Here is a 27,562-nt window from a genome sequence, read left to right on the forward strand (position 1 = left end):
CCAGGCCGCCTTCTTCCCATAGTGCACCTGGTGCCATCTCTTCCTCAGGTAAGTGACTCATACACACCTGGCCGTCCACATGATGTAATGTGATTCCTCAGACCAGGCCGCCTTCTCATAGTGCACCTGGTGCCATCTCTTCCTCAGGTAAGTGACGCACACACCCAGCCGTCCACATGATGCAATGTGATTCCTCAGACCAGGCCACCTTCTTCCCAGAGTGCACCTGGTGCCATCTCTTCTCCAGGTAAGTGACGCACACACCCGGCCGTCCACATGATGTAATGTGATTCCTCAGACCAGGCCGCCTTCTTCCCATAGTGCACCTGGTGCCATCTCTTCCTCAGGTAAGTGATGCACACACCCGGCCGTCCACATGATGTAATGCGATTCCTCAGACCAGGCCGCCTTCTTCCCATAGTCCTCCTGGTGCCATCTCCTCTGCAGGTAAGTGACGCACACACCCGGCCGTCCACATGATGTAATGTGATTCCTCAGACCAGGCCGCCTTCTTCCCATAGTGCACCTGGTGCCATCTCCTCTGCAGCTAAGTGACGCACACAGATCCGGCCGTCCTCATGATGTAATGTGATTCCTCAGACCAGGCCGTCTTCTTCCCATAGTGAACCTGGTGCCATCTCTTCCTCAGGTAAGTGACGCACACACCCGGCCGTCCACATGATGTAATGTGATTCCTCAGACCAGGCCGTCTTCTTCCCATAGTGAACCTGGTGCCATCTCTTCTCCAGGTAAGTGACGCACACACCCGGCCGTCCACATGATGTAATGTGATTCCTCAGACCAGGCCGCCTTCTTCCCATAGTGCACCTGGTGCCATCTCTTCCTCAGGTAAGTGACGCACACACCCGGCCATCCACATGATGTAATGTGATTCCTCAGACCAGGCCGCCTTCTTCCCATAGTGCACCTGGTGCCATCTCTTCCTCAGGTAAGTGACACACACCCGGCTGTTCACATGATGTAATGCGATTCCTCAGACCAGGCCGCCTTCTTCCCATAGTGCACCTGGTGCCATGTCTTCTCCAGGTAAGTGATGCACACACCCGGCCGTCCACATGATGTAATGTGATTCCTCAGAACAGGCTGCCTTCTTCCCATGGTGCACCTGGTGCCATCTCTTCCTCAGGTAAGTGACGCACACACACCCGGCCGTCCACATGATGTAATGTGATTCCTCAGACCAGGCCACCTTCTTCCCATAGTGCACCTGGTGCCATCTCTTCCTCAGGTAAGTGACGCACACACCCGGCCGTCCACATGATGTAATGTGATTCCTCAGACCAGGCTGCCTTCTTCCCATAGTGCACCTGGTGCCATCTCTTCCTCAGGTAAGTGACGCACACACACCCGGCCGTCCACATGATGTAATGTGATTCCTCAGACCAGGCCGTCTTCTTCCCATAGTGAACCTGGTGCCATCTCTTCCTCAGGTAAGTGACGCACACACCCGGCCGTCCACATGATGTAATGTGATTCCTCAGACCAGGCCGTCTTCTTCCCATAGTGAACCTGGTGCCATCTCTTCTCCAGGTAAGTGACGCACACACCCGGCCGTCCACATGATGTAATGTGATTCCTCAGACCAGGCCACCTTCTTCCCATAGTGCACCTGGTGCCATCTCTTCCCCAGGTAAGTGACACACACACCCGGCCGTCCAGATGATGTAATGTGATTCCTCAGACCAGGCCGCCTTCTTCCCATAGTGCACCTGGTGCCATCTCTTCCTCAGGTAAGTGACGCACACACCCGGCCATCCACATGATGTAATGTGATTCCTCAGACCAGGCCGCCTTCTTCCCATAGTGCACCTGGTGCCATCTCTTCCTCAGGTAAGTGACACACACCCGGCTGTTCACATGATGTAATGCGATTCCTCAGACCAGGCCGCCTTCTTCCCATAGTGCACCTGGTGCCATGTCTTCTCCAGGTAAGTGATGCACACACCCGGCCGTCCACATGATGTAATGTGATTCCTCAGAACAGGCTGCCTTCTTCCCATGGTGCACCTGGTGCCATCTCTTCCTCAGGTAAGTGACGCACACACACCCGGCCGTCCACATGATGTAATGTGATTCCTCAGACCAGGCCACCTTCTTCCCATAGTGCACCTGGTGCCATCTCTTCCTCAGGTAAGTGACGCACACACCCGGCCGTCCACATGATGTAATGTGATTCCTCAGACCAGGCTGCCTTCTTCCCATAGTGCACCTGGTGCCATCTCTTCCTCAGGTAAGTGACGCACACACACCCGGCCATCCACATGATGTAATGCGATTCCTCAGACCAGGCCGCCTTCTTCCCATAGTGCACCTGGTGCCATCTCTTCCTCAGGTAAGTGATGCACACACCTGGCCATCCACATGATGTAATGTGATTCCTCAGACCAGGCCGCCTTCTTCCCATAGTGCACCTGGTGCCATCTCTTCCTCAGGTAAGTGATGCACCCCCCCAGCCGTCCACATGATGTAATGTGATTCCTCAGACCAGGCCGCCTTCTTCCCATAGTGCACCTGGTGCCATCTCTTCCTCAGGTAAGTGACGCACACACCCGGCCGTCCACATGATGTAATGTGATCCCTCAGACCAGGCCGCCTTCTTCCCATAGTGCACCTGGTGCCATCTCTTCCTCAGGTAAGTGATGCACCCCCCCAGCCGTCCACATGATGTAATGTGATCCCTCAGACCAGGCCGCCTTCTTCCCATAGTGCACCTGGTGCCATCTCTTCCTCAGGTAAGTGACGCACACACCCGGCCGTCCACATGATATAACATGAGTCATCAAGCTTCCATGGAGTTCACCCGTCTGTAGGGTGTGAACATATGTGGTTGTCTCTGATCGCTTGACTGTAGATGATGGCGTTTTCTATATGTTTGGGGTGGAAACTGTCCCATCTGGGGTATGTTTTGCCAGCAGCCGGTTTAAGGTAAGGTGATGATGGTGTCCAAAAAGTTTATTTCAGTAAAGGAGTAGCTGAGTTTTCATTTGTGGAATTACCCTGAAGCGTTTATGAAATGTTTTTAGTTTTTATTCAGGACCAGACCAGATGACTATGATGTCATCAATATAATGATGATAGGTCAAAGGCTAGAATGGGCAGGAGGACAGGAAGTCACTTTCAATCTTGTGTATGAACAGTGTTTGCAAAACAAAAGGAAATCATCCATAAACCAGTAAACAAATGAGGTGCTAGGACAGTGATGGCTAACCTCGGGCCCTCCAGCGATGGTGAAACTACGACTCCCAGCATGCTCCATTCATTTCTACTGAGTTCTGAGAACAGCTAAGCAAGTGTGCATCTTGGGAGTTGCAGTTTTACCACAGCTGGAGTGCCGGAGGTTAGCCATCACAGTGCCAGGAGAAGCAAACAGGCAACTGCTACCATACAAATCTGAAACCAGACCCAACAAAGGAGTACCCTCAAGAACTTGAATATATTGCTACTGGCCTACCTACAATACCATATGACCCGATACCAGAAACCCCAAGGACAGGGGCATTTTACATGCTTCCCAAGATACACAAACCTGGAATTTCAGGGACCAACTGACCTACTAAATAAACTGGCTGTAATAGGTCCTCTACCAGAGGGAACTAACTGGCTATGGATTAAAACTGGCTATGGTTTTTATGAAAATAAAGTAATTGGCACTGAATCTGTGGCTGTCACGGTGGGGAGTGGGGAAACCCCCCACCGCACAATGTCAAGTATTATGGGGAAGCAGCTAGGGCAGGACGCTGGAATCAGGGAGCAGGTGGCCTCCTATTGCGTCCCTAATCCTCACCCTAACTCCTAACCGTATGACCGGACCTTGATGGTAGGACGACTCATACCCTGGAGAATCCCTCACATAGTAGCAGGGGAGAGACGATCTGTTCATCCCAGACACAGATGAAAAGGAGTCTCAAATGGCCTAGCAGCAGGGAAAGGAAAAGACCATATGCAGCAACAGAGTCGGCAGGTAAGAACACCAGAAACACACCTGCCGCAGCCACCACAACAGGAACCCCTGCAAAAGTACAGGTGCCCACACACCAAATAGGACACAGTACAAACAACACCGCACACAGGTATGCAGCACTCCAGATTCTGCCTGGGCCCGAAACAGCAAGGTGCACTGCAGCCCCAGGCAGCACTGCATACAGACTTATGGTTCACCCCTCCGGGAAACCAGCCCCTCACAGAGGTACAACACACACAGGGAAATGTCTTGCACGCATGCAGGGACAAACACCAACAACATCTCAGACATGTAACAACAAACAAGACGTACAACAAACCCTGGACATAAACCCACAGCAAACATACAACAGGTGAGGTTGAGTACACTGAGGATACAAGGGAAACAAAGGAATGACATCGCAGATGACATCGATGTCCTACAAGGTGGCCCTCAAGGACTGGGCAGATAGAACACCCTGGACTGGAGCAGAGCACCAGCACCAACGACAGCTGAAGTACAACTGACTCCAGCCAGGGAGCCACAGGTGATAAAAACCCTAGTGACCTCACCCAGTCAGGGAGTTAACCCTTATAGCACCAGACAGAGGGAGGCTACAACTTAAAGGGGAAATGCACACACCAGCCAACACGTAGCCACCGGCAAGAGCATGCATGGCAACCATGTCATGGCGCACACAGCCAAAGCCAAGATACTGCCACCACATGCCTTAACAACATGTTGCCACTGGCAACCGCAAGCATGGCACAAGTGTCAGGGCGCACACAGCAAAGGCCGTGACAGTGGCGGAACTTACGAAATTCATCCTCACCCATAATCACTTTATTTGGAGAAAGCTTATATCTACAGAAGACCGGCTCAGCATTCGATGAAGGCTTCAGTCAGTTTCATCCCACCATTAATTTAACACCAAGATACAGAACAATAAAATAGAAACCATGATTTACCAGAACCCAGCTGGCGGCATACCATACCTCAGGTGGGACAGTTTCCACTTTCCCTGTGTAAATTGAGAGTGGTGCTTGATGACCTTCTCTTCAACAAGAGTTATTGCTGCTGATTCCATTGCTGATCAGTCTCCCCATTTAGCTGGGCTCCTTGTCCCATGGCTTTGCCTGAGCTTTGAGGTTCTCTAGTCTCTAGTAACAAGTGAAGGTGTCATCTCCTGTCTGACTACCTGTGTACCGTATCTTGCCTGACTATCAATTCTGCTCCTTGCCGAACTTGGAATTGCTATCTGGATTACGCAGGTACCTGCCCTGAACTTGGAATTGTCAGCTAGTATACGCACAGTCACCTTGGACTGTATTCAGATTACATCTTTTGTCTGATTCCTGGTGCTTTGCATTGGTGTCTCTGACCTCCGTGGGTCAGCAGCCAACTACACCAGGATGACCAGGAGGTAGCGCTCTGGTTGGTTCTGTTGTGGAAATTTTATTATGCGGACATTTTATCTTAGGATGTGTGTGTGTTTTATAGATTGTCATCTGTCCCCCTGTGTCGGATTTAGCCGAGGAACGCTCTAGCAGACGGGGACTTGGGTTGAATCGGGACCAGTGGTAAAACCGTCAGTATGAAAACCTTCTCATGGGCTTGGAGACGTGTCCTCAGTGTGTAGGGGGGCGTTTGCCGGTTTGTGAGCACTAAGTGCAATGCACTGGGCTTCTTCCCTTCAAATGTCTATACACATTAGAGAAGTGAAGTCTGCATAACGAGAGATACATATTACACCTCTGCTGCAGCTTCGCTATCCCTTTCTGGATACATATCTGCTTTTAAGACATGCATATCTGCCTTGTCGGTATACTCGTACCGTATACTGACAATAGCCGTAGCAATGTCTCGCAGATAATCTCAAACCTATAAGAACCAGTAGAATGATCTTCACTAGATACTGGTCACTTTGAGCAGTATTGAATGAGGTCCATGCTGACAGTGATGGGGATGGGCGGCCACCTGGCTGGTCAGACAATGGACATGACTCATCCTTCCTTATGCAGGGATGGGGTGTGTGCATTGCACTGTCCGGTCATGGTGATGACCTCCCCTGTCCTTTGACAAGTACCTGAACTTTCTCATCTTCCTGTATCCCTGTTACATGAAGTAAGTGGTCGGGTGACGGGCCGCCCCTTTCTATTGTTACTGTGACTAAATAAAAGGTGAGCAGACTGTGGAGGAGGGGGAGATGCTCAGAAGAACTCAAGATGGTAACACCTGTGCCCGACTATGGCTGCGGTTGAGGGATTTGCCTGTCCTTACACAAAGCCTGATGCGGGCGGATTTCTAATATTAATATTTCTACAACAGTTCCCTGCAGCAGAATCCAGATCCTTGTACAAGGGTTAAAGGGTTAAAACCAGGTGGGAACTGCCAGGACAACGCCCTTAGGTTTAGCTCAAAGTCAAACTGGTCAGTTGGCACAGTGGGTCCACACCTACTGCCCATTACAGGGAAGAAGAAATGCTGGCAGAGGCAGTGAGATGCTCTGGGCACTGGAGAAAGGAGAAGAGATTACCCTCATCAAGGGGATTATACTAATTATGAGAGAACCGATTGCAAAATGAACATGCAAATAGGACTAAGGAAAAGGCCCAAAATAAAGGGAACGCAGAGGGAAGAAATAATGGGAACCCAAGAAAAGATAGACAAATGCAGTACATAATAAAGATCCATATGGATTAAAATGTATGGGAGTGGAACGAGTGGAGAACCAATGGCGGGGAGAAGATCCGTGGCGAAGATCAATCGTCGGGAGGTGGAATGGATCTTTAGATTAGGCACCCGGCAGCCCTCTGGTCGAAATGTGGATTCTGAAACCTTGCCTGGTCTAACGAGGAGTGTTGCCGATCATGTGGGCAATGAATCTAAATGTGTATTGCCTTGAAGAGACGGTATTAGGAGCCAGTCCACAGATCGCAGAGCGCGCGCCGGCTGGTTGAATGTAGGTTTTAGTTGGCCCAATTGTGCCATGTGATCATGAAGCGTAAGAGATGGTTTTAGTGGAGAGTGGTTTATAGTATTATTGGAAGGTCTATGTTCTGTTATTAGGCATGTATTGTAATGGTGTGTAAGAGTTTATGTAAATGATGGGAGGAATAGTATCATCGTATAAAATGCCCGCCCTGGGGACGGGACATGCACCCCTGATGAAGCGAAGGTGAAACCTGGATCGGGTGGCAGACGAGAAACCCATTTAAGCATTTGTTACACCAATGATTCCACCTTGTGAGTATAATAAACAAAGCTGATAAAGATCATCATTTGCGCCGCTTCGCTATTGTTTCGCTCCTTTCGTCTTAACAATTGTAGGGGAGACAAACAAGATTGATGTGTGGAGCACTAAAACAGCTATGGGTGCATTAAGAAGGTCTACTCTGCTGGAGTGGTGGAAGGAGCACCTATCGAAGAGTGAAGTTTGAACAGGACCCACCACACCCGGAACCCGCGGCGCTCACAGTAGCATTGGCAATTTGGAATCTATTATTAGAGAAGAAGAAATGCTGGCAGAGGCGGTGCGATGCTCTGGGCAATGTTTCTCTAGAAACCATGGCTCCTGTCATCAAATGGATGTGACATGTCACCTACCTAAACACTGTACAGGTAAGTACCGCCTTCATGTCAATGGTGCCCACCATTTGTGGGATCCGTGGAGGCCGCACAGAGCAATTTACAGGATCTGCTGCTGACGTATCAGATACTGCAGGACACCTCCGAGGGCTTGAGGAGTCCAGGCCTTCATGGGGTTTGGCAACACAAGCGACGCCTACACAATATGAGCCTGGTGGTTTTAATGTTATGGCTGATCTGTGTCGATGGAGGGACACACAATCTATCCCAAGTGAAGAGATGACGTGTAATAGAGATGAACCAACCTGACGAGGTCGGCTTTGTATCAGGTTCCCCACATTAGAGCCCGATATGAAACGAACCTCATAATAGTGACGTGGCATTGCCCATTCCAGAAGGGCTCCGCTACATTTGCTATATATCTCTCACTCTCTCTAAGTTGTCCAAAATGAATGACAAAAATTTTGGCTTTGTAGGAATCTGACTTTTTGGAGAAATTTGGAATGAATCCTAAAGCTGTAGAAGCATTTAGTTCACCCTTCGTGTGAGGTTATACGAGTAGACATAAGGGGACATTCACACCCACTGGCATACAAGGCATAGACATCCTCAGCATCACAGGTGGAGCGGAAGCTGGCGAGACCATAGTCCGTGATCTTCAACACGAAGCGGCTGTCCACCACACAGTTAGAGGACTTCAGGTTCCCATGACATGCGATGATGCTGCGGTGAAGGAAGCACATGCCCTGTGAGAAGAGAGAAAACACAGCGATTCTACAAATGGAAGCAAAAAACGGACTCCAGCGCCAACCACCGCTCTCTCCGGGTATGAAATAAGAAATTCCCAAATATTGACTGTATATATCCCTCCAGACCACCTGGACAATCACTGTATATATCCCTCCAGACCACCTGGACAATCACTGTATATATCCCTCCAGACCACCTGGACAATCACTGTATATAGCCCTCCAGACCACCTGGACAATCACTGTATATATGCCTCCAGACCACCTGGACAATCACTGTATATAGCCCTCCAGACCACCTGGACAATCACTGTATATAGCCCACCAGACCACCTGGACATTCACTGTATATATCCCTCCAGACCACCTGGACAATCACTGTATATAGCCCTCCAGACCACCTGGACATTCACTGTATATATGCCTCCAGACCACCTGGACAATCACTGTATATAGCCCTCCAGACCACCTGGACAATCACTGTATATAGCCCACCAGACCACCTGGACATTCACTGTATATATCTCTCCAGACCACCTGGACAATCACTGTATATAGCCCTCCAGACCACCTGGACAATCACTGTATATATGCCTCCAGACCACCTGGACAATCACTGTATATAGCCCTCCAGACCACCTGGACAATCACTGTATATAGCCCACCAGACCACCTGGACATTCACTGTATATATCCCTCCAGACCACCTGGACAATCACTGTATATAGCCCTCCAGACCACCTGGACAATCACTGTATATAGCCCTCCAGACCACCTGGACATTCACTGTATATAGCCCTCCAGACCACCTGGACAATCACTGTATATAGCCCTCCAGACCACCTGGACAATCACTGTATATATCCCTCCAGACCACCTGGACAATCACTGTATATAGCCCTCCAGACCACCTGGACAATCACTGTATATAGCCCTCCAGACCACCTGGACATTCACTGTATATATCCCTCCAGACCACCTGGACAATCACTGTATATATCCCTCCAGACCACCTGGACATTTACTGTATATAGCCCTCCAGACCACCTGGACAATCACTGTATATAGCCCTCCAGATCACCTGGACAATCACTGTATATAGCCCTCCAGACCACCTGGACATTCACTGTATATAGCCCTCCAGACCACCTGGACATTCACTGTATATAGCCCTCCAGACCACCTGGACATTCACTGTATATATCCCTCCAGACCACCTGGACAATCACTGTATATAGCCCTCCAGACCACCTGGACAATCACTGTATATATCCCTCCAGACCACCTGGACAATCACTGTATATAGCCCTCCAGACCACCTGGACAGTCACTGTATATATCCCTCCAGACCACCTGGACAATCACTGTATATATCCCTCCAGACCACCTGGACAATCACTGTATATAGCCCTCCAGACCACCTGGACAATCACTGTATATAGCCCTCCAGACCACCTGGACATTCACTGTATATAGCCCTACAGACCACCTGGACATTCACTGTATATATCCCTTCAGACCACCTGGACATTCACTGTATATATCCCTACAGACCACCTGGACAATCACTGTATATATCCCTACAGACCACCTGGACAATCACTGTATATATCCCTCCAGACCACCTGGACATTCACTGTATATATCCCTCCAGACCACCTGGACAATCACTGTATATATCCCTCCAGACCACCTGGACAATCACTGTATATATCCCTCCAGACTACCTGGACAATCACTGTATATAGCCCTCCAGACCACCTGGACATTCACTGTATATATCCCTCCAGACCACCTGGACAATCACTGTATATAGCCCTCCAGACCACCTGGACATTCACTGTATATATCCCTCCAGACCACCTGGACAATCACTGTATATAGCCCTCCAGACCACCTGGACATTCACCTTCTATATCCCTCCAGACTACCTGGACATTCACCTTCTATATCCCTCTGGACTACCTGGACATTCACCTTCTATATCCCTCCAGACTACCTGGACATTCACCTTCTATATCCCTCTGGACCACCACCTGGACATTCACCTTCTATATCCCTCCAGACTAACTGGACATTCACCTTCTATATCCCTCTGGACCACCACCTGGACATTCACCTTCTATATCCCTCCAGACTACCTGGACATTCACCTTCTATATCCCTCTGGACCACCACCTGGACATTCACCTTCTATATCCCTCCAGACTACCTGGACATTCACCTTCTATATCCCTCCAGACTACCTGGACATTCACCTTCTATATCCCTCTGGACCACCACCTGGACATTCACCTTCTATATCCCTCCAGACTACCTGGACATTCACCTTCTATATCCCTCTGGACCACCACCTGGACATTCACCTTCTATATCCCTCTGGACCACCTGGACATTCACCTTCTATATCCCTGCAGACTACCTGGACATTCACCTTCTATATCCCTCCAGACTACCTGGACATTCACCTTCTATATCCCTCTGGACCACCTGGGCATTCACCTTCTATATCCCTCTGGACCACCTGGGCATTCACTGCATATGTGTCCCCTGCATGTGTCCTACCTCCTTTAGATGCCACAGAGGTTTAATGTAATAACATTCTTAAGATGTTTTATGAAGAGCCCCCACTCACCTTCACAATGTCATTGATTAGCGAGTTACGGAACATCCAGTCCAGGTTGATGCTATCATTCTCCAAAATATCCTAAGAAGAGAGCGGAAGAAAAAAGTTTCTCTGATCCTACTAACTCTACACCCTCTCTAGTATCCTATCCTTCTGTATGGTCCTCATGTCTTCTCTGTACCTGCCATGTGTGCTCCCTTCTGTATGGGTCACATGTCTTCTCCTCTGTACCTGCCATGTGTCCTCCCTTCTGTATGGGTCACATGTCTTCTCCTCTGTACCTGCCATGTGCTCTCCTTTCCATATGGTCTATATGTCTTCTCTGTACCTATCATGTGACCTTCCTTCCATATGTTCTCCATCTCTTCTGTACGTGGCATATGTCTACCGTTCATAATGGTCCCCATGTCTTCTCTCCTGTACCTGCCATGTGTCCTCCCTTCTGTATGGTAGACACATCTTCTCCCCTGTACCTGACATATGTCCTTCCTTCTGTATGGTCCCCATGTCTTCTCTGCACCTGCAATGTGTCCTCGCTTCTGTATGGTCCACATGTCTTCTCCTCTGTACCTTCCATGTGTCCTCCCTTCTGTATGGTCCCCATGTCTTCTCCTCTGTACCTGCCATGTGTGCTCCCTTCTGTATGGTCCCCATGTCTTCTCTCCTGTACCTGCCATGTGTCCTCCCTTCTGTATGGTCCCAATGTCTTCTCTGTACCTGACATATGTCCTCCCTTCTGTATGGTCCCCATGTCTTCTCCTCTGTACCTGCTATGTGTCCTCTCTTCTGTATGGGTCACATGTCTTATCCTCTGTACCTGCCATGTGTCCTCCCTTCTGTATGGTCCCCATGTCTTATCCTCTGTACCTGACATATGTCCTCCCTTCTGTATGGTCCCCATGTCTTCTCGGTACCTGGCATATATCCTCATTTCTGTATGATCCCCATGTCTTATCCTCTGTACCGGCTATGTGTCCTCCCTTCTGTATGGTCCCAATGTCTTCTCATTTGTACCTGCCATGTGTCCTCCCTTCTGTATGGTCCCCATGTCTTCTACTCTGTATCTGCCATGTGTCCTCCATTCTGTATGGTCCCCATGTCTTCTCCCCTGTACCTTCCTGTGTCCTCCCTTCTGTATGGTTCCCATGTCTTCTACTATGTATCTGCCATATGTCCTCCCTTCTGTATGGCTCCCATGTCTTCTACTCTGTATCTGCCATGTGTCCTCCCTTCTGTATGGCCCCCATGTCTTCTACTCTGTACCTGTCATATGTCCTCCATTCTGTATGGTCCCCATGTCTTCTCCCCTGTACCTGCCATGTGTCCTCCATTCTTTATGGTCCCCATGTCTTCTCCTCTGTACCTTCCTGTGTCCTCTCTTCTGTATGGCCCCCATGTCTTCTCCCCTGTACCTTCCTGTGTCCTCCATTCTGTATGGTCCCCATGTCTTCTCCTCTGTACCTGATATGTGTCGTCCATTCTGTATGGTCCCCATGTCTTCTACTCTGTACCTGTCATATGTCCTCCATTCTGTATGGTCCCCATGTCTTCTCCCCTGTACCTGCCATGTGTCCTCCCTTCTGTATGGCCCCCATGTCTTTTCCCCTGTACCTTCCTGTGTCCTCTCTTCTGTATGGTCCACATGTCTTCTCCCCTGTACCTGCCATGTGTCCTCCCTTCTGTATGGCCCCCATGTCTTCTCCTCTGTACCTTCCTGTGTCCTCTCTTCTATACCTGACCATGTGCTTTGCTCCTCTCAGTACTATGCTCTCAGTACTTACCCTCGTTGCCAGCCTGACGTATTTCTCTTAGTGCCAGTTCCATGTCCTCTTCTCAGTACCTTTCCCTCATCCTTTACATACCTACCTTTTGTGTTCTCTATCTACGCCATATCTTTCCCATGTCTACCTACCCATGTTCTGCCTCCTATAAACTACCTGAGTTCCTGCACTACATTGGCTTTCTGACCCTTGTTCCACGGGATACCACGTTCCGTAACAGCTCCTCTGCCCCACTATCCCAGACCTGACTCCCAGCAGTGGATGGAGAATTACCTGTAAACTGCCCCGGGGGCAATACTCTGTCACAATGCAGATGTTTGGCGGATCGATGCAGGCTCCCAGGAACCGAGTCAGGTGATTGAACTGGACATCCCTCATCTAGGAAGAAGATGGACAACATGTTCAGGAGATACAGAAGATAATGTGGAGCACAGTAATATCATACAGAAGACGACTGTAGAAGCTCTAGTTTCAAGAGGTTCTCTTTATGTCATTATAATGGGGCCCCCTGGTGTTTAGTCTGTGCTATAACATGCACGTCCGCCTGTTGAACAGAATGAGCATGGTCACAGATGCAATTTAATCACTCAACTGCCACAAGCTGGATCTTCTCTGGTACAGTTATGGGGCGAGAAGTACAGCACAAGGGACACACCCCCTGAGCTCTGAATGGTGCGAGAGCTGCAGCATAAATTACACACCCCAGCTGAAATGGGCAAAAACTGCAGCACTAATGACACGACTCCAGAACTGTGATTGGGGACAGAGTTAAAGCAGAAAGGACACACCCTGAGCTTTGAATGTGCTGCAGTTCTTTCCCCTGAGCTGTAATGGGAAAATGCTGTGGCAAATGACCACTGAACTGTAATTGGAGAGAGAGCTGCAGCATAAAGGACATGTCCCTGAGCTCTGATAGAGAGGGAGCTCCACCACAAAGGACATGCCACCCAAGCTGTGATTGAAGAGAGCTGCAGCACAAAGTTCAAGCTATGATAGGGAAAAACCTGCAGTACAAAGCAAAGGACCACTGAACTGTAATGAATCAAAGAGCTGCAGCAGAAAGGTAACTCCCTCTGAGCTATTATATTGAGTTAGCTGCAGCAATAAAGACATGTCCACTGAGCTGTCATAGGAAGAGAACTGCAGAACAGAGAACACGCCCTGAGCTGCGATAGGGAAAAAGCTGCAGCACAAAGGACAAGATCCCTAAACTGTGATTGGGGTGGGAGATGCAGAAGACAGGGCGTGTCCGCTGAGATAACGAGAGGGCTACAGAACAAAGAACATACCCTTAAACTGGGATCAGGAGAAAGATACAGCGGACAGGATACCTTCCCGGCGCTAAGATATGCAGCACAAAAGACACGCCAGTAGACTGTAATGGGGAGACTGCTTCAGCACAAAGGACACGCCAGTAGACTGTGATGGGGAGACTGCTTCAGCACAAAGGACACACCCAATGAACTGTGATTTGGAGAAAATGTATGGATAAAGGACAAACCCCGGAGCTTGACTAGAGAGAATGCTGCAGAACAAAGGACACGCCCTTTAAACTGCCAGCCTGAAGAAAAACTCTAGAAGAGCAATGAAGGAGATCATCTCTAGATCCATGTGATGGACACAGCTCATTCTAGCTTCATTAGAAAAAGATTATCGTGTAATATACGATACTACACCGGTATGTCCTCCATCTACAGGACTGGCCTCCAGAATAGAGAACGTGTATTGTTACGGACCGTTTCAGCAGACAAGGGGTTAAAATCCGTTTAGGCGATATGCCCCTTTCTGAGAGACAGGCACAGCTACTGCAGAACACCAAACTTCCGAACTGGATACAAAATAGCACTTCAAACTGGAACCTCGCGAATAGCTGCTAGCAGACGAACAGGAAAAGCATACAATCAGCTTACACTCCTGGCAATCAGTCTTCAACAGCATACAGGGAATCCCCCCAATAACGAGACAAGGCTCCGTGTTGAGGGTCAGCAGTGGTTTGACGTGCTGGCACACCCAGCCTGGTTTTTATTACAGTTGTTGCAAATACAGGACAGATACAACACATCCCCACAATGCATTATGGTTTCGTCCTCTCTGTCCCGGAGACAACCGAGAAGTAATCCAATTATCTCTCAGGACAAAGGGAAATAGCCAATACACATGTGGAGACAACAGGACAGACATCACCATTTAAACACACAATGGGACAATAGAACCACACCCAGCATATTCCTCCCAAGCTGACAAGTTACACTTATTATAAATTGTTACAACTTTGTGAGGTTACATTGTCCATACATATAACTTACATCAATTTAAACAGTATAACTTGGGGGACAAACCTATCCAAAATTCCCTGGAATAGGTTCAGGGGTTTAAGAGTTACTATGGGCCATAATCCTGAGGCAAGAGGCTTTTAAACAGCCCCCTCCAAAAACCAGTGGCGAGGTTGGTTTTGCCACATGTATACTAATGGATTACTACACCGGTATGTCCTCCATCTACAGGACTGACCTCCAGATAACAGATCGTGTATACTAATGGATTACTACACCGGTATATCCTCCATCTACAGGACTGGCCTCCAGATAACAGAACGTGTATACTAATAGATTACTACACCGGTATATCCTCCATCTACAGGACTGACCTCCAGATAACAGAACGTGTATACTAATGGATTACTACACCGGTATATCCTCCATCTACAGGACTGGCCTCCAGATAACAGAACGTGTGTACTAATAGATTACTACACCGGTATATCCTCCATCTACAGGACTGACCTCCAGATAACAGATCGTGTATACTAATGGATTACTACACCGGTATATCCTCCATCTACAGGACTGGCCTCCAGATAACAGAACGTGTATACTAATGGATTACTACACCGGTATGTCCTCCATCTACAGAACTGACCTCCAGATAACAGATTGTGTATACTAATGGATTACTACACCGGTATGTCCTCCATCTACAGGACTGACCTCCAGATAACAGAACGTGTATACTAATGGATTACTACACCGGTATGTCCTCCAACTACAGGACTGACCTCCAGATAACAGATCGTGTATACTAATGGATTACTACACCGGTATGACCTCCATCTACAGGACTGACCTCCAGATAACAGAACGTGTATACTAATGGATTACTACACCGGTATGACCTCCATCTACAGGACTGACCTCCAGATAACAGAACGTGTATACTAATGGATTACTACACCGGTATGTCCTCCATCTACAGGACTGACCTCCAGATAACAGAACGTGTATACTAATGGATTACTACATCGGTATGTCCTCCATCTACAGGACTGACCCCAGATAACAGAACGTGTATACTAATGGATTACTACACCGGTATGTCCTCCATCTACAGGACTGACCTCCAGATAACAGAACGTGTATACTAATGGATTACTACACCGGTATGTCCTCCATCTACAGGACTGACCTCCAGATAACAGATCGTGTATACTAATGGATTACTACACCGGTATGACCTCCATCTACAGGACTGACCTCCAGATAACAGAACGTGTATACTAATGGATTACTACACCGGTATGTCCTCCATCTACAGGACTGACCTCCAGATAACAGAACATATAGACTAATGGATTACTACACCGGTATATCCTCCATCTACAGGACTGACCTCCAGATAACAGATCATGTATACTAATGGATTACTACACCGGTATGTCCTCCATCTACAGGACTGACCTCCAGATAACAGATCGTGTATACTAATGGATTACTACACCGGTATGTCCTCCATCTACAGGACTGACCTCCAGATAACAGAACGTGTATACTAATGGATTACTACACCGGTATGTCCTCCATCTACAGGACTGACCTCCAGATAACAGAACGTGTATACTAATGGATTACTACTATTCCCATGGTGAGAACAATGGATGAAGCACATGGTGAGAACAATAGATAGCGGCCATTTTAACTCGCAGACCACTGCTTGACCCTCAACACGGAGCCTTGTCTCGTTATTGGGGGGATTCCCTGTATGCTGTTAGAGACTGATTGCCAGGAGTGTAAGCTGATTGTACGCTTTTCCTGTTCGTCTGCTGGCAGCTATTCGCGAGGTTCCAGTTTGGAGTGCTATTTTGTATCCAGTTCAGGAGTTTGGTGTTCTGCAGTAGCTGTGCCTGTCTCTCAGAAAGGGGCATATTGCCTAAAAGGATTTTAACCCCTTGTCTGCTGAAACGATCCGTTACAATTGGTGGCAAGCAGCGGGATCGTTCCTACAGCCAGAAGGACTGCTACAGGAGACACCATTTCTTTGGATTTTACAAATTAAGGGCAACGCATGTCTCAGTACAGCGACCCTAAAAGCACCAGGATGGAACCAGCAGTGGAGTACAGATACTCTGTTGAGGAATTTGACCGTATGATGTGGTTGCGGCTGAACTTCTTCGCACCCAATCCAGCTGAGAAATCCGTGAAGTTCGTGAGGAGTCTAGTGTTCAAGACCCTACTATACCGGGCAGAAGGTGACGGTCAGCTGCCACGTTGGGTGGACCTCCATCGGAAGTTACAGTTGCGGGACAGAGGGAGCCCAGTCTCCATTCCCCAGCGGCAGTGTGAAGTGCAGGGAGAGGAGAGCAGCGTCCTCCCTCCCCAGCGGCAGGCTGAGTTACAGGGGGCAGAGGTAGTTGTTCCTGCCCCCCAGCAGCAGAGTGATATGCCGGGAAGGCAGTGTGAAATGCAGGGAGAGGAGAGCAGCGACCTCCCTCCCCAGCGGCAGACTGACTTACAGGGGGCAGAGGTAGTTGTTCCTGCCCCCCAGCAGCAGAGTGATATGCCGGGAAGGCAGTGTGAAATGCAGGGAGAGGAGAGCAGCGACCTCCCTCCCCAGCGGCAGACTGACTTACAGGGGCAGAGGTAGTTGTTCCTGCCCCCCAGCAGCAGAGTGATATGCCGGGAAGGCAGTGTGAAATGCAGGGAGAGGAGAGCAGCGTCCTCCCTCCCCAGCGGCAGACTGAGTTACAGGGGGCAGAGGTAGTTGTTCCTGCCCCCCAGCAGCAGCATGATTTTTTGGGAATTTGGAGCCCAGTCTCCATTCCCCAGCGGCAGAGTGTCCTACAGGAAATAGAGAGCCCAGTCTCCTTTCCCCAGCAGCAGGACACTCTATTGGGAGCGGAGGCGGTCGGTCGCCCTCCCCAGCGGCTGGAAGTATGTATGGGAGAGGAGCTCGTTACCCCCTCTCCCCAGCGGCAGCTTAACGCACCAGGGGGAGACAGTAAGCCCCACAACAGTGCAGATGGGACCGTGGTCTCTGCACTTACAGCACAGGGGGTAGGGACAGTCGGTCCTGTCCCCCAGCAAGAGGGCTGTTTAGCCAAAGGGGAGACAGTTGGTCTCCCCCTCAAACAACCAGATCTCCAGCCATCTCTGCAGGGATACCAGGAGGAGGAGGTAAGCGAGCCCTCCCCTTCCCAGCTACTTCCCAACCGAGTTCTGGGGCAGGGGATGAGCCTGCTATACCCACTGATCCCTTCCCAGCGGAAGAGCTGGCATCAGGGCAGAGAGCCGCCAGCCTCTGCTCCACCGACCCCCTTGTTACAAGACTGGCTTGTACCCCCCTCACCCCAGCGGAAGAGCTGGCATCTGGGCAGAGCGCAGTCGGCCTCTGCCCACCAAGTACCTACAGCTCCAAGCTGGAGAACCACAAAGCAAGGAGTAGCAGATGCACACTCAACAGGTGGGGACATACAGAACAGACCCAGGCCCCAAGATTCAACAAGTCCAGTATTGGGTTGTGGTTGGCCTGCCAGACTAACTCAGGTACCGACCGGCGTGAGGTCAGGTATCTGGTTAGTCTTCCCTGGGGGGGGGGGGGGGGAGATGTGTGGCGAAACCAACCTCGCCACGATGTTTTAGAGGGGGCTGTTTAAACGCCTCTTGCCTCAGGATTATGGCCCATACTAACTTTTAAACCCCTGAACCTATTCAAGTGAATTTTGGATAGGTTTGTCCCCAGGTTATACTGTTTAAATTGATGTGAGTTATATGTATGGACAATGTAAACTCACAAAGTTGTAACAACTTATAATAAGTGTAACTTGTCAGCTTGGGAGGAATATGCTGGGTGTGGTTCTATTGTCCCATTAAGTGTGTTTAAATGGTGATGTCTGTCCTGTTGTCTCCACATGTGTATTGGCGACCTCCCTTTGTCCTGAGAGATAATTGGATTGCCCTCGGTTTTCTCCGGGACAGAGAGGAGGAAACCATGATGCATTGTGGGGATGTGTTGTATCTGTTCTGTGTCGCAGTCTCCCTTCTAGTCCTCTAGGGGGCGTGAACGATTGGTTGCTGTACTTGCATTGTGTGTGTTGTAAGATATTGATTGGTTGGATTTCAAAACCCTGTGGGCAGTACTATGTTTGTTTTTTATGAATAAAAGAGGCTATACCTGAAGTACAGGCAGACCACTGCTTGACCCTCAATACGGAGCCTTGTCTCGTTATTGAGGGGATTCCCTGTATGCTGTTAGAAACTGATTGCCAGGAGTGTAAGCTGATTGTATGCTTTTCCTGTTCGTCTGCTAGCAGCTATTCGCGAGGTTCCAGTTTGGAGTGCTATTTTGTATCCAGTTCGGGAGGTTGGTGTTCTGCAGTAGCTGTGCCTGTCTCTCAGAAAGGGGCATATCGCCTAAACGGATTTTAACCCCATTGTCTGCTGAAACGGTCCGTTACATGTATACTAATGGATTACTACACCGGTATGTCCTCCATCTACAGGACTGACCTCCAGATAACAGAAAGTGTATACTAATGGATTACTACACCGGTATGTCCTCCATCTACAGGACTGGCCTCCAGAATAGAGAACGTGTATACTAATGGATTACTACACCGGTATATCCTCCATCTGCTTGAATGACCTCCAGATAACAGAACATGTATACTAATAGATTACTACACCGGTATATCCTTCATCTACAGGACTGACCTCCAGATAACAGAACGTGTATACTAATGGATTACTACACCGGTATGTCCTCCATCTACAGGACTGACCTCCAGATAACAGAATGTGTATAGTAATGGATTACTACATCGGTATATCCTCCATCTACAGGACTGACCTCCAGATAACAGATCATGTATACTAATGGATTACTACACCGGTATGACCTCCATCTACAGGACTGACCTCCAGATAACAGAACGTGTATACTAATGGATTACTACACCGGTATGTCCTCTATCTACAGGACTGACCTCCAGATAACAGAACGTGTATACTAATGGATTACTACACCGGTATGTCCTCCATCTACAGGACTGACCTCCAGATAACAGATCATGTATACTAATGGATTACTACACCAGTATGACCTCCATCTACAGGACTGACCTCCAGATAACAGAACGTGTATACTAATGGATTACTACACCTGTAACGGACCGTTTCAGCAGACAAGGGGTTAAAATCCGTTTAGGCGATATTCCCCTTTCTGAGAGACAGGCACAGCTACTGCAGAACACCAAACTCCCGAACTGGATACAAAATAGCACTCCAAACTGGAACCTCGCGAATAGCTGTCAGCAGACGAACAGGAAAAGCGTACTATCAGCTTACACTCCTGGCAATCAGTCTCTAACAGCATACAGGGATTCCCCCCAATAACGAGACAAGGCTCCGTGTTGAGGGTCAAGCAGTGGTCTGCGAGTTAAAATGGCCGCTATCTATTGTTCTCACCATGTGCTTCATCCATTGTTCTCACCATGAGAATAGTAAAATCCAAGCAAGTAAGGCAAATGATGCAATCCAGGGACAGAGGGCTCAGTCCCAAGTGCCTTAAGACCCAATAACTTAAGGGACAATAATCCCAGGGCAGGAGGCTGGCAAACAGCCCCCTCCAAAACACCGTGGCGAGGTTGGTTTCGCCACACATCTCCCCCCCAGGGAAGACTAACCAGATACCTGACCTCACGCCGGTCGGTACCTGAGTTAGTCTGGCAGCCCACCCACAAACCAATACTGGACCTGTTGAATTTAGTAGCCTGTCTCTGTCCAGTGAATCCACCAAGGTTATATTGGTAGCTGGTACTCCCGGTATCTGACTTGTTCCCTGGCTTGGAGTGGAGGTTGCTTTGTGGGCAGGGATCAGCGGGACTCTGCCCTGGTACCAGCGCTACCATGGAAGAAGCCTGGTTGGAGTCTGGTTGTTGGAGGGGGAAACAGACTGTCTCCCCTTTGGCTAAACAGCCCTGTTGCTGGGGGACAGGACCGACTGTCCCTACCCCCTGTGCTGTAAGTGCAGAGAACACAGTCCCATTTGCACTGTTGTGGGGCTTACTGTCTCCCCCTGGTGCGTTAAGCTGCCGCTGGGGAGAGGGGGTAACAAGCTCCTCTCCCATACATACTTCCAGCCGCTGGGGAGGGCGACCGACCGCCTCCGCTCACAATAGAGTGTCCTGCTGCTGGGGAAAGGAGACTGGGCTCTCTATTCCCTGTAGGACACTCGGCCGCTGGGGAATGGAGACTGGGCTCCCAATTCCCAAAAAATCATGCTGCTGCTGGGGGGCAGGAACAACTACCTCTGCCCCCTGTAACTCAGCCTGCCGCTGGGGAGGGAGGACGCTGCTCTCCTCTCCCTGCATTTCACACTGCCTTCCCGGCATATCACTCTGCTGCTGGGGGGCAGGATCAACTACCTCTGCCCCCTGTAACTCAGCCTGCCGCTGGGGAGGGAGGCCGATGCTCTCCTCTCCCTGCACTTCACACTGCCACTGGGGAATGGAGACTGGGCTCCCAATTCCCTGCAATTCACACTGCCGCTGGGGAATGGAGACTGGGCTCCCAATTCCCTGCAATTCACACTGCCGCTGGGGAATTGAGACTAAGCTCCCAATTCCCTGCAATTCACACTGCTGCTGGGGAATGGAGACTGGGCTCCCTCTGTCCCGCAACACGTATTTCTCAGCTGGATTGGGTGTGAAGAAGTTCAGCCGCAACCACATCATACGGTCAAATTCCTCAACCAAGTTTCTTTACTCCACTGCTGGTTCCATCCTGGTGCTTTTAGGGTCGCTGTACTGAGACATGCATTGCCCTTAAGTTGTAAAATCCAAAGAAATGGTGTCTCCTGTAGCTGTCCTTCTGGCTGTAGGAACGATCCCACTGCTTGCAACCAATTGTAACGGACCATTTCAGCAGACAAGGGGTTAAAATCCGTTTAGGTGATATGCCCCTGTCTGAGAGACAGGCACAGCTACTGCAGAACACCAAACTCCCGAACTGGATACAAAATAGCACTCCAAACTGGAACCTCGCGAATAGCTGCCAGCAGACGAACAGGAAAAGCATACAATCAGCTTACACTCCTGGCAATCAGTCTCTAACAGCATACAAGGAATCCCCCCAATAACGAGACAAGGCTCCGTGTTGAGGGTCAAACAGTGGTCTGCGAGTTAAAATGGCCGCTATCTATTGTTCTCACCATGTGCTTCATCCATTGTTCTCACCATGGGAATAGTAAAATCCAAGCAAGTAAGGCAAATGATGCAATCCAGGGACAGAGGGCTCAGTCCCAAGTGCCTTAAGACCCAATAACTTAAGGGACCATAATCCCAGGGCAGGAGGCTGGCAAACAGCCCCCTCCAAAACACCGTGGCGAGGTTGGTTTCGCCACAACATTGGTTTGTCCTCCATCTACAGGACTGGCCTCCAGATAACAGAACGTGTATACTAATAGATTACTACACCGGTATGTCCTCCATCTACAGGACTGACCCCCAGATAACAGAACGTGTAGACTAATGGATTACTACACCGGTATGTCCTCCATCTACAGGACTGACCTCCAGATAACAGAACGTGTATACTAATGGATTACTACACCGGTATGTCCTCCATCTACAGGACTGACCTCCAGATAACAGAACGTGTATACTAATAGATTACTACACCAGTATGACCTCCATCTACAGGACTGACCTCCAGATAACAGAACGTGTATACTAATGGATTACTACACCTGTAACGGACCGTTTCAGCAGACAAGGGGTTAAAATCAGTTTAGGCGATATGCCCCTTTCTGAGAGACAGGCACAGCTACTGCAGAACACCAAACTCCCGAACTGGATACAAAATAGCACTCCAAACTGGAACCTCGCGAATAGCTGCCAGCAGACGAACAGGAAAAGCATACAATCAGCTTACACTCCTGGCAATCAGTCTCTAACAGCATACAAGGAATCCCCCCAATAACGAGACAAGGCTCCGTGTTGAGGGTCAAGCAGTGGTCTGCGAGTTAAAATGGCCGCTATCTATTGTTCTCACCATGTGCTTCATCCATTGTTCTCACCATGGGAATAGTAAAATCCAAGCAAGTAAGGCAAATGATGCAATCCAGGGACAGAGGGCTCAGTCCCAAGTGCCTTAAGACCCAATAACTTAAGGGACCATAATCCCAGGGCAGGAGGCTGGCAAACAGCCCCCTCCAAAACACCGTGGCGAGGTTGGTTTCGCCACAACACCGGTATGTCCTCCATCTACAGGACTGGCCTCCAGATAACAGAACGTGTATACTAATGGATTACTACACCGGTATGTCCTCCATCTACAGGACTGACCTCCAGATAACAGAACGTGTATACTAATAGATTACTACACCGGTATGTCCTCCATCTACAGGACTGACCTCCAGATAACAGAACGTGTATACTAATAGATTACTATACCGGTATGTCCTCCATCTACAGGACTGACCTCCAGATAACAGAACGTGTATACTAATAGATTACTACACCAGTATGACCTCCATCTACAGGACTGACCTCCAGATAACAGAACGTGTATACTAATGGATTACTACACCGGTATGTCCTCCATCTACAGGACTGGCCCCCAGATAACAGAACGTGTATACTAACGGATTACTACACCGGTATATCCTCCATCTACAGGACTGGCCTCCAGATAACAGAACGTGTGTACTAATGGATTACTACACCGGTATGTCCTCCATCTACAGGACTGACCTCTAGATAACAGAACGTGTATACTAATGGATTACTACACCGGTATATCCTCCATCTACAGGACTGACCTCCAGATAACAGAACATATAGACTGTCGTACAGCCATGATAAATCTTTCCCAGTGTTCTTGAGGAATACACAACAGCAAGTCCTCCTAGACCAGGGCCGGGACCAGTGCTAAACGTCCACAAATTGGTTTTTGATTCTTCTCACAATGGTTTTGCGGTTTCTGTGATTTATTGTCTGTGACATATCTCCAGTCGGTTTGCATGGATTTGTCTCTGCTGTCATCACCGTGTGCATTAGGGTTAGTGCTTCCACAATCAGAGTCCGAGGTCTGGTCTGAGGGTTTCTGTCTCCTTTAGGTCAATAGTAGTATCTTCACCCTGGACTTCACTTGTCCCCATAAGGAGGGATATTGGATAATTGTTGTCTTCTTCTAAGAGACCTCTAGGACTAAGACTGTTCCTCTACACTTTGCTCACACCTCAGGGCTGGAATAGTCTGACCCCAGTCCTGCAGGCTGTCAGTCGCTCACTTCACTCCGGTGTACACTTGCCATCTGTTTCCATACACACAGACTGGTGACATAACACTGCCAGTTACCGTTCAGTTTACCCCTCTTAAACAGCACTGTGCTCTCCACTCGATCAGTGACAGGCTCTCTGCAGGACATCTGCTCCAGGAGTCCACAGCACCCAAGCAACCCCTTACAAAGATGGACACATAAACGTGCCACACGTAAAGCCCGTACATATAAACATGGCAGGAAGAATACACATCCTCTTAGATTATAATATAAGAATTACAACATAGTTGGGGTGGGCAAAAAAAGTAATGTCTTTCGAGTTCATAGCCTCTTGAACATGAAGATATTCACAGCTCTTACAGTAAAGAACCGGCTCCTGAGGTGACTGCTCCACAGATTCACAGCTCTTACAGTAAAGAACCAGCTCCTGAGGAGACTGCTCCACTGATTCACAGCTCTTACAGTAAAGAACCAGCTCCTGAGGTGACTGCTCCACAGATTCACAGCTCTTACAGTAAAGAACCAGCTCCTGAGGTGACTGCTCCACAGATTCACAGCTCTTACAGTAAAGAACCAGCTCCTGAGGTGACTGCTCCACAGATTCACAGCCCTTACAGTAAAGAACCAGCTCTTGAGGTGACTGCTCCACAGATTCACAGCTCTTACAATAAAGAACCCGCTCCTGAGGTGACTGCTCCACAGATTCACAGCTCTTACAGTAAAGAACCAGCTCCTGAGGTGACTGCTCCACAGATTCACAGCCCTTACAGTAAAGAACCAGCTCCTGAGGTGACTGCTCCACAGATTCACAGCTCTTACAGTAAAGAACCAGCTCCTGAGGTGACTGCTCCACAGATTCACAGCTCTTACAGTAAAGAACCTGCTCCTGAGGTGACTGCTCCACAGATTCACAGCCCTTACAGTAAAGAACCAGCTCCTGAGGTGACTGCTCCACTGATTCACAGCTCTTACAGTAAAGAACCAGCTCCTGAGGTGACTGCTCCACTGATTCACAGCCCTTACAGTAAAGAACCAGCTCCTGAGGTGACTGCTCCACAGCTCTTACAGTAAAGAATCGGCTCCTGAGGTGACTGCTCCACAGATTTACAGCTCTTACAGTAAAGAACCAGCTCCTGAGGTGACTGCTCCACAGATTCACAGCCCTTACAGTAAAGAACCAGCTTCTGTGGTGACTGCTCCACAGATTCACAGCCCTTACAGTAAAGAACCAGCTCCTGAGGTGACTGCTCCACAGATTCACAGCTCTTACAGTAAAGAACCAGCTCCTGAGGTGACTGCTCCACAGATTCACAGCTCTTACAGTAAAGAACCAGCTCCTGAGGTGACTGCTCCGCAGAGTCACAGCTCTTACAGTAAAGAACCAGCTCCTGAGGTGACTGCTCCACAGATTCACAGCTCTTACAGTAAAGAACCAGCTCCTGATGTGACTGCTCCACAGATTCACATCTCTTACAGTAAAGAACCAGCTCCTGATGTGACTGCTCCACAGATTCACAGCCCTTACAGTAAAGAACAAGCTCCTGAGGTGACTGCTCCACAGATTCACAGCTCTTACAGTAAAGAACCAGCCCCTGAGGTGACTGCTCCACAGATTCACAGCCCTTACAGTAAAGAACCAGCTCCTGAGGAGACTGCTCCACAGATTCACAGCTCTTACAGTAAAGAACCAGCTCCCGAGGTGACTGCTCCACTGATTCACAGCTCTTACAGTAAAGAACCAGCTCCTGAGGTGACTGCTCCACAGATTCACAGCCCTTACAGTAAAGAACCCGCTCCTGAGGTGACTGCTCCACTGATTCACAGCTCTTACAGTAAAGAACCCGCTCCTGAGGTGACTGCTCCACAGATTCACAGCTCTTACAGTAAAGAACCAGCTCCTGAGGTGACTGCTCCACAGATTCACAGCTCTTACAGTAAAGAACCAGCTCCTGAGGTGACTGCTCCACTGATTCACAGCTCTTACAGTAAAGAACCAGCTCCCGAGGTGACTGCTCCACAGATTCACAGCTCTTACAATAAAGAACCAGCTCCTGAGGTGACTGCTCCACTGATTCACAGCTCTTACAGTAAAGAACCAGCTCCTGAGGTGACTGCTCCACAGATTCACAGCCCTTACCGTAAAGAACCTGCTCCTGAGGTGACTGCTCCACAGATTCACAGCTCTTACAGTAAAGAACCAGCTCCTGAGGTGACTGCTCCACAGATTCACAGCCCTTACAGTAAAGAACCAGCTCATTAGGTGACTGCTCCACAGCTCTTACAGTAAAGAATCAGCTCCTGCGGTGACTGCTCCACAGATTCACAACCCTTACAGTAAAGAACCATCTCCTGAGGTGACTGCTCCACAGATTCACAGCTCTTACAGTAAAGAACCAGCTCCTGAGGTGACTGCTCCACAGATTCACAGACCTTACAGTAAAGAACCAGCTCCTGAGGTGACTGCTCCACAGATTCACAGCCCTTACAGTAAAGAACCAGCTCCTGAGGTGACTGCTCCACAGATTCACAGCTCTTACAATAAAGAACCAGCTCCTGAGGTGACTGCTCCACTGATTCACAGCTCTTACAGTAAAGAACCCGCTCCTGAGGTGACTGCTCCACTGATTCACAGCTCTTACAGTAAAGAATCAGCCCCTGAGGTGACTGCTCCACTGATTCACAGCTCTTACAGTAAAGAACCAGCTCCTGTGGTGACTGCTCCACATATTCGCAGCTCTTACAGTAAAGAACCAGCTCCTGAGGTGACTGCTCCACTGATTCACAGCCCTTACAGTAAAGAACCTGCTCCTGAGGTGACTGCTCCACAGATTCACAGCTCTTACAGTAAAGAACCAGCTCCTGAGGTGACTGCTCCACAGATTCACAGCCCTTACAGTAAAGAACCTGCTCCTGAGGTGACTGCTCCACAGATTCACAGCTCTTACAGTAAAGAACCAGCTCCTGAGGTGACTGATCCACTGATTCACAGCTCTTACAGTAAAAAACCAGCTCCTGTGGTACTCCACAGCTTTTACAGCAATCAGCCTCCATCGCTGCCTCGTACTCACATGTTTGAGCTCAAACAGGACCTGTCTGGTCAGCTCCATCCTCTTCTTATTCACATGTTTGATGGCAACGACATTACCCTGGAGAGAAGAATACAGAAAAGACTGAAAGACAGCGATAACAGGAGAGCGAGACAGGACAAAAAGAGGAAAGAGACACTTGGAGTAAGTTTCAGGACAAATAGAGACAGAGCGTAAGAAATGATAGAGAGAGACAGGATGAAGAGAGGCAACACTAGG

General features: G+C 49.0%; 1 protein-coding gene across 1 annotated transcript in view; it reads right to left on the minus strand.

The window, feature by feature from the left end:
* Positions 1–27,562, minus strand: part of NPR2 (natriuretic peptide receptor 2) — a gene marked incomplete at both ends in the record, with an annotated part of 98,750 nt that overhangs the window by 20,011 nt on the left and 51,177 nt on the right. The window contains 4 exons of the mRNA XM_044274958.1: positions 8,136–8,295; positions 10,934–11,005; positions 12,979–13,083; positions 27,326–27,403. Of these exons, the coding sequence (XP_044130893.1) occupies positions 8,136–8,295; positions 10,934–11,005; positions 12,979–13,083; positions 27,326–27,403 (415 nt within the window). The remainder of the gene's footprint in view (positions 1–8,135; positions 8,296–10,933; positions 11,006–12,978; positions 13,084–27,325; positions 27,404–27,562) is intronic.

Source organism: Bufo gargarizans, unplaced genomic scaffold, assembly GCF_014858855.1.
Source record: "Bufo gargarizans isolate SCDJY-AF-19 unplaced genomic scaffold, ASM1485885v1 original_scaffold_2167_pilon, whole genome shotgun sequence".
Classification (NCBI taxonomy): Eukaryota; Metazoa; Chordata; class Amphibia; order Anura; family Bufonidae; genus Bufo; species Bufo gargarizans.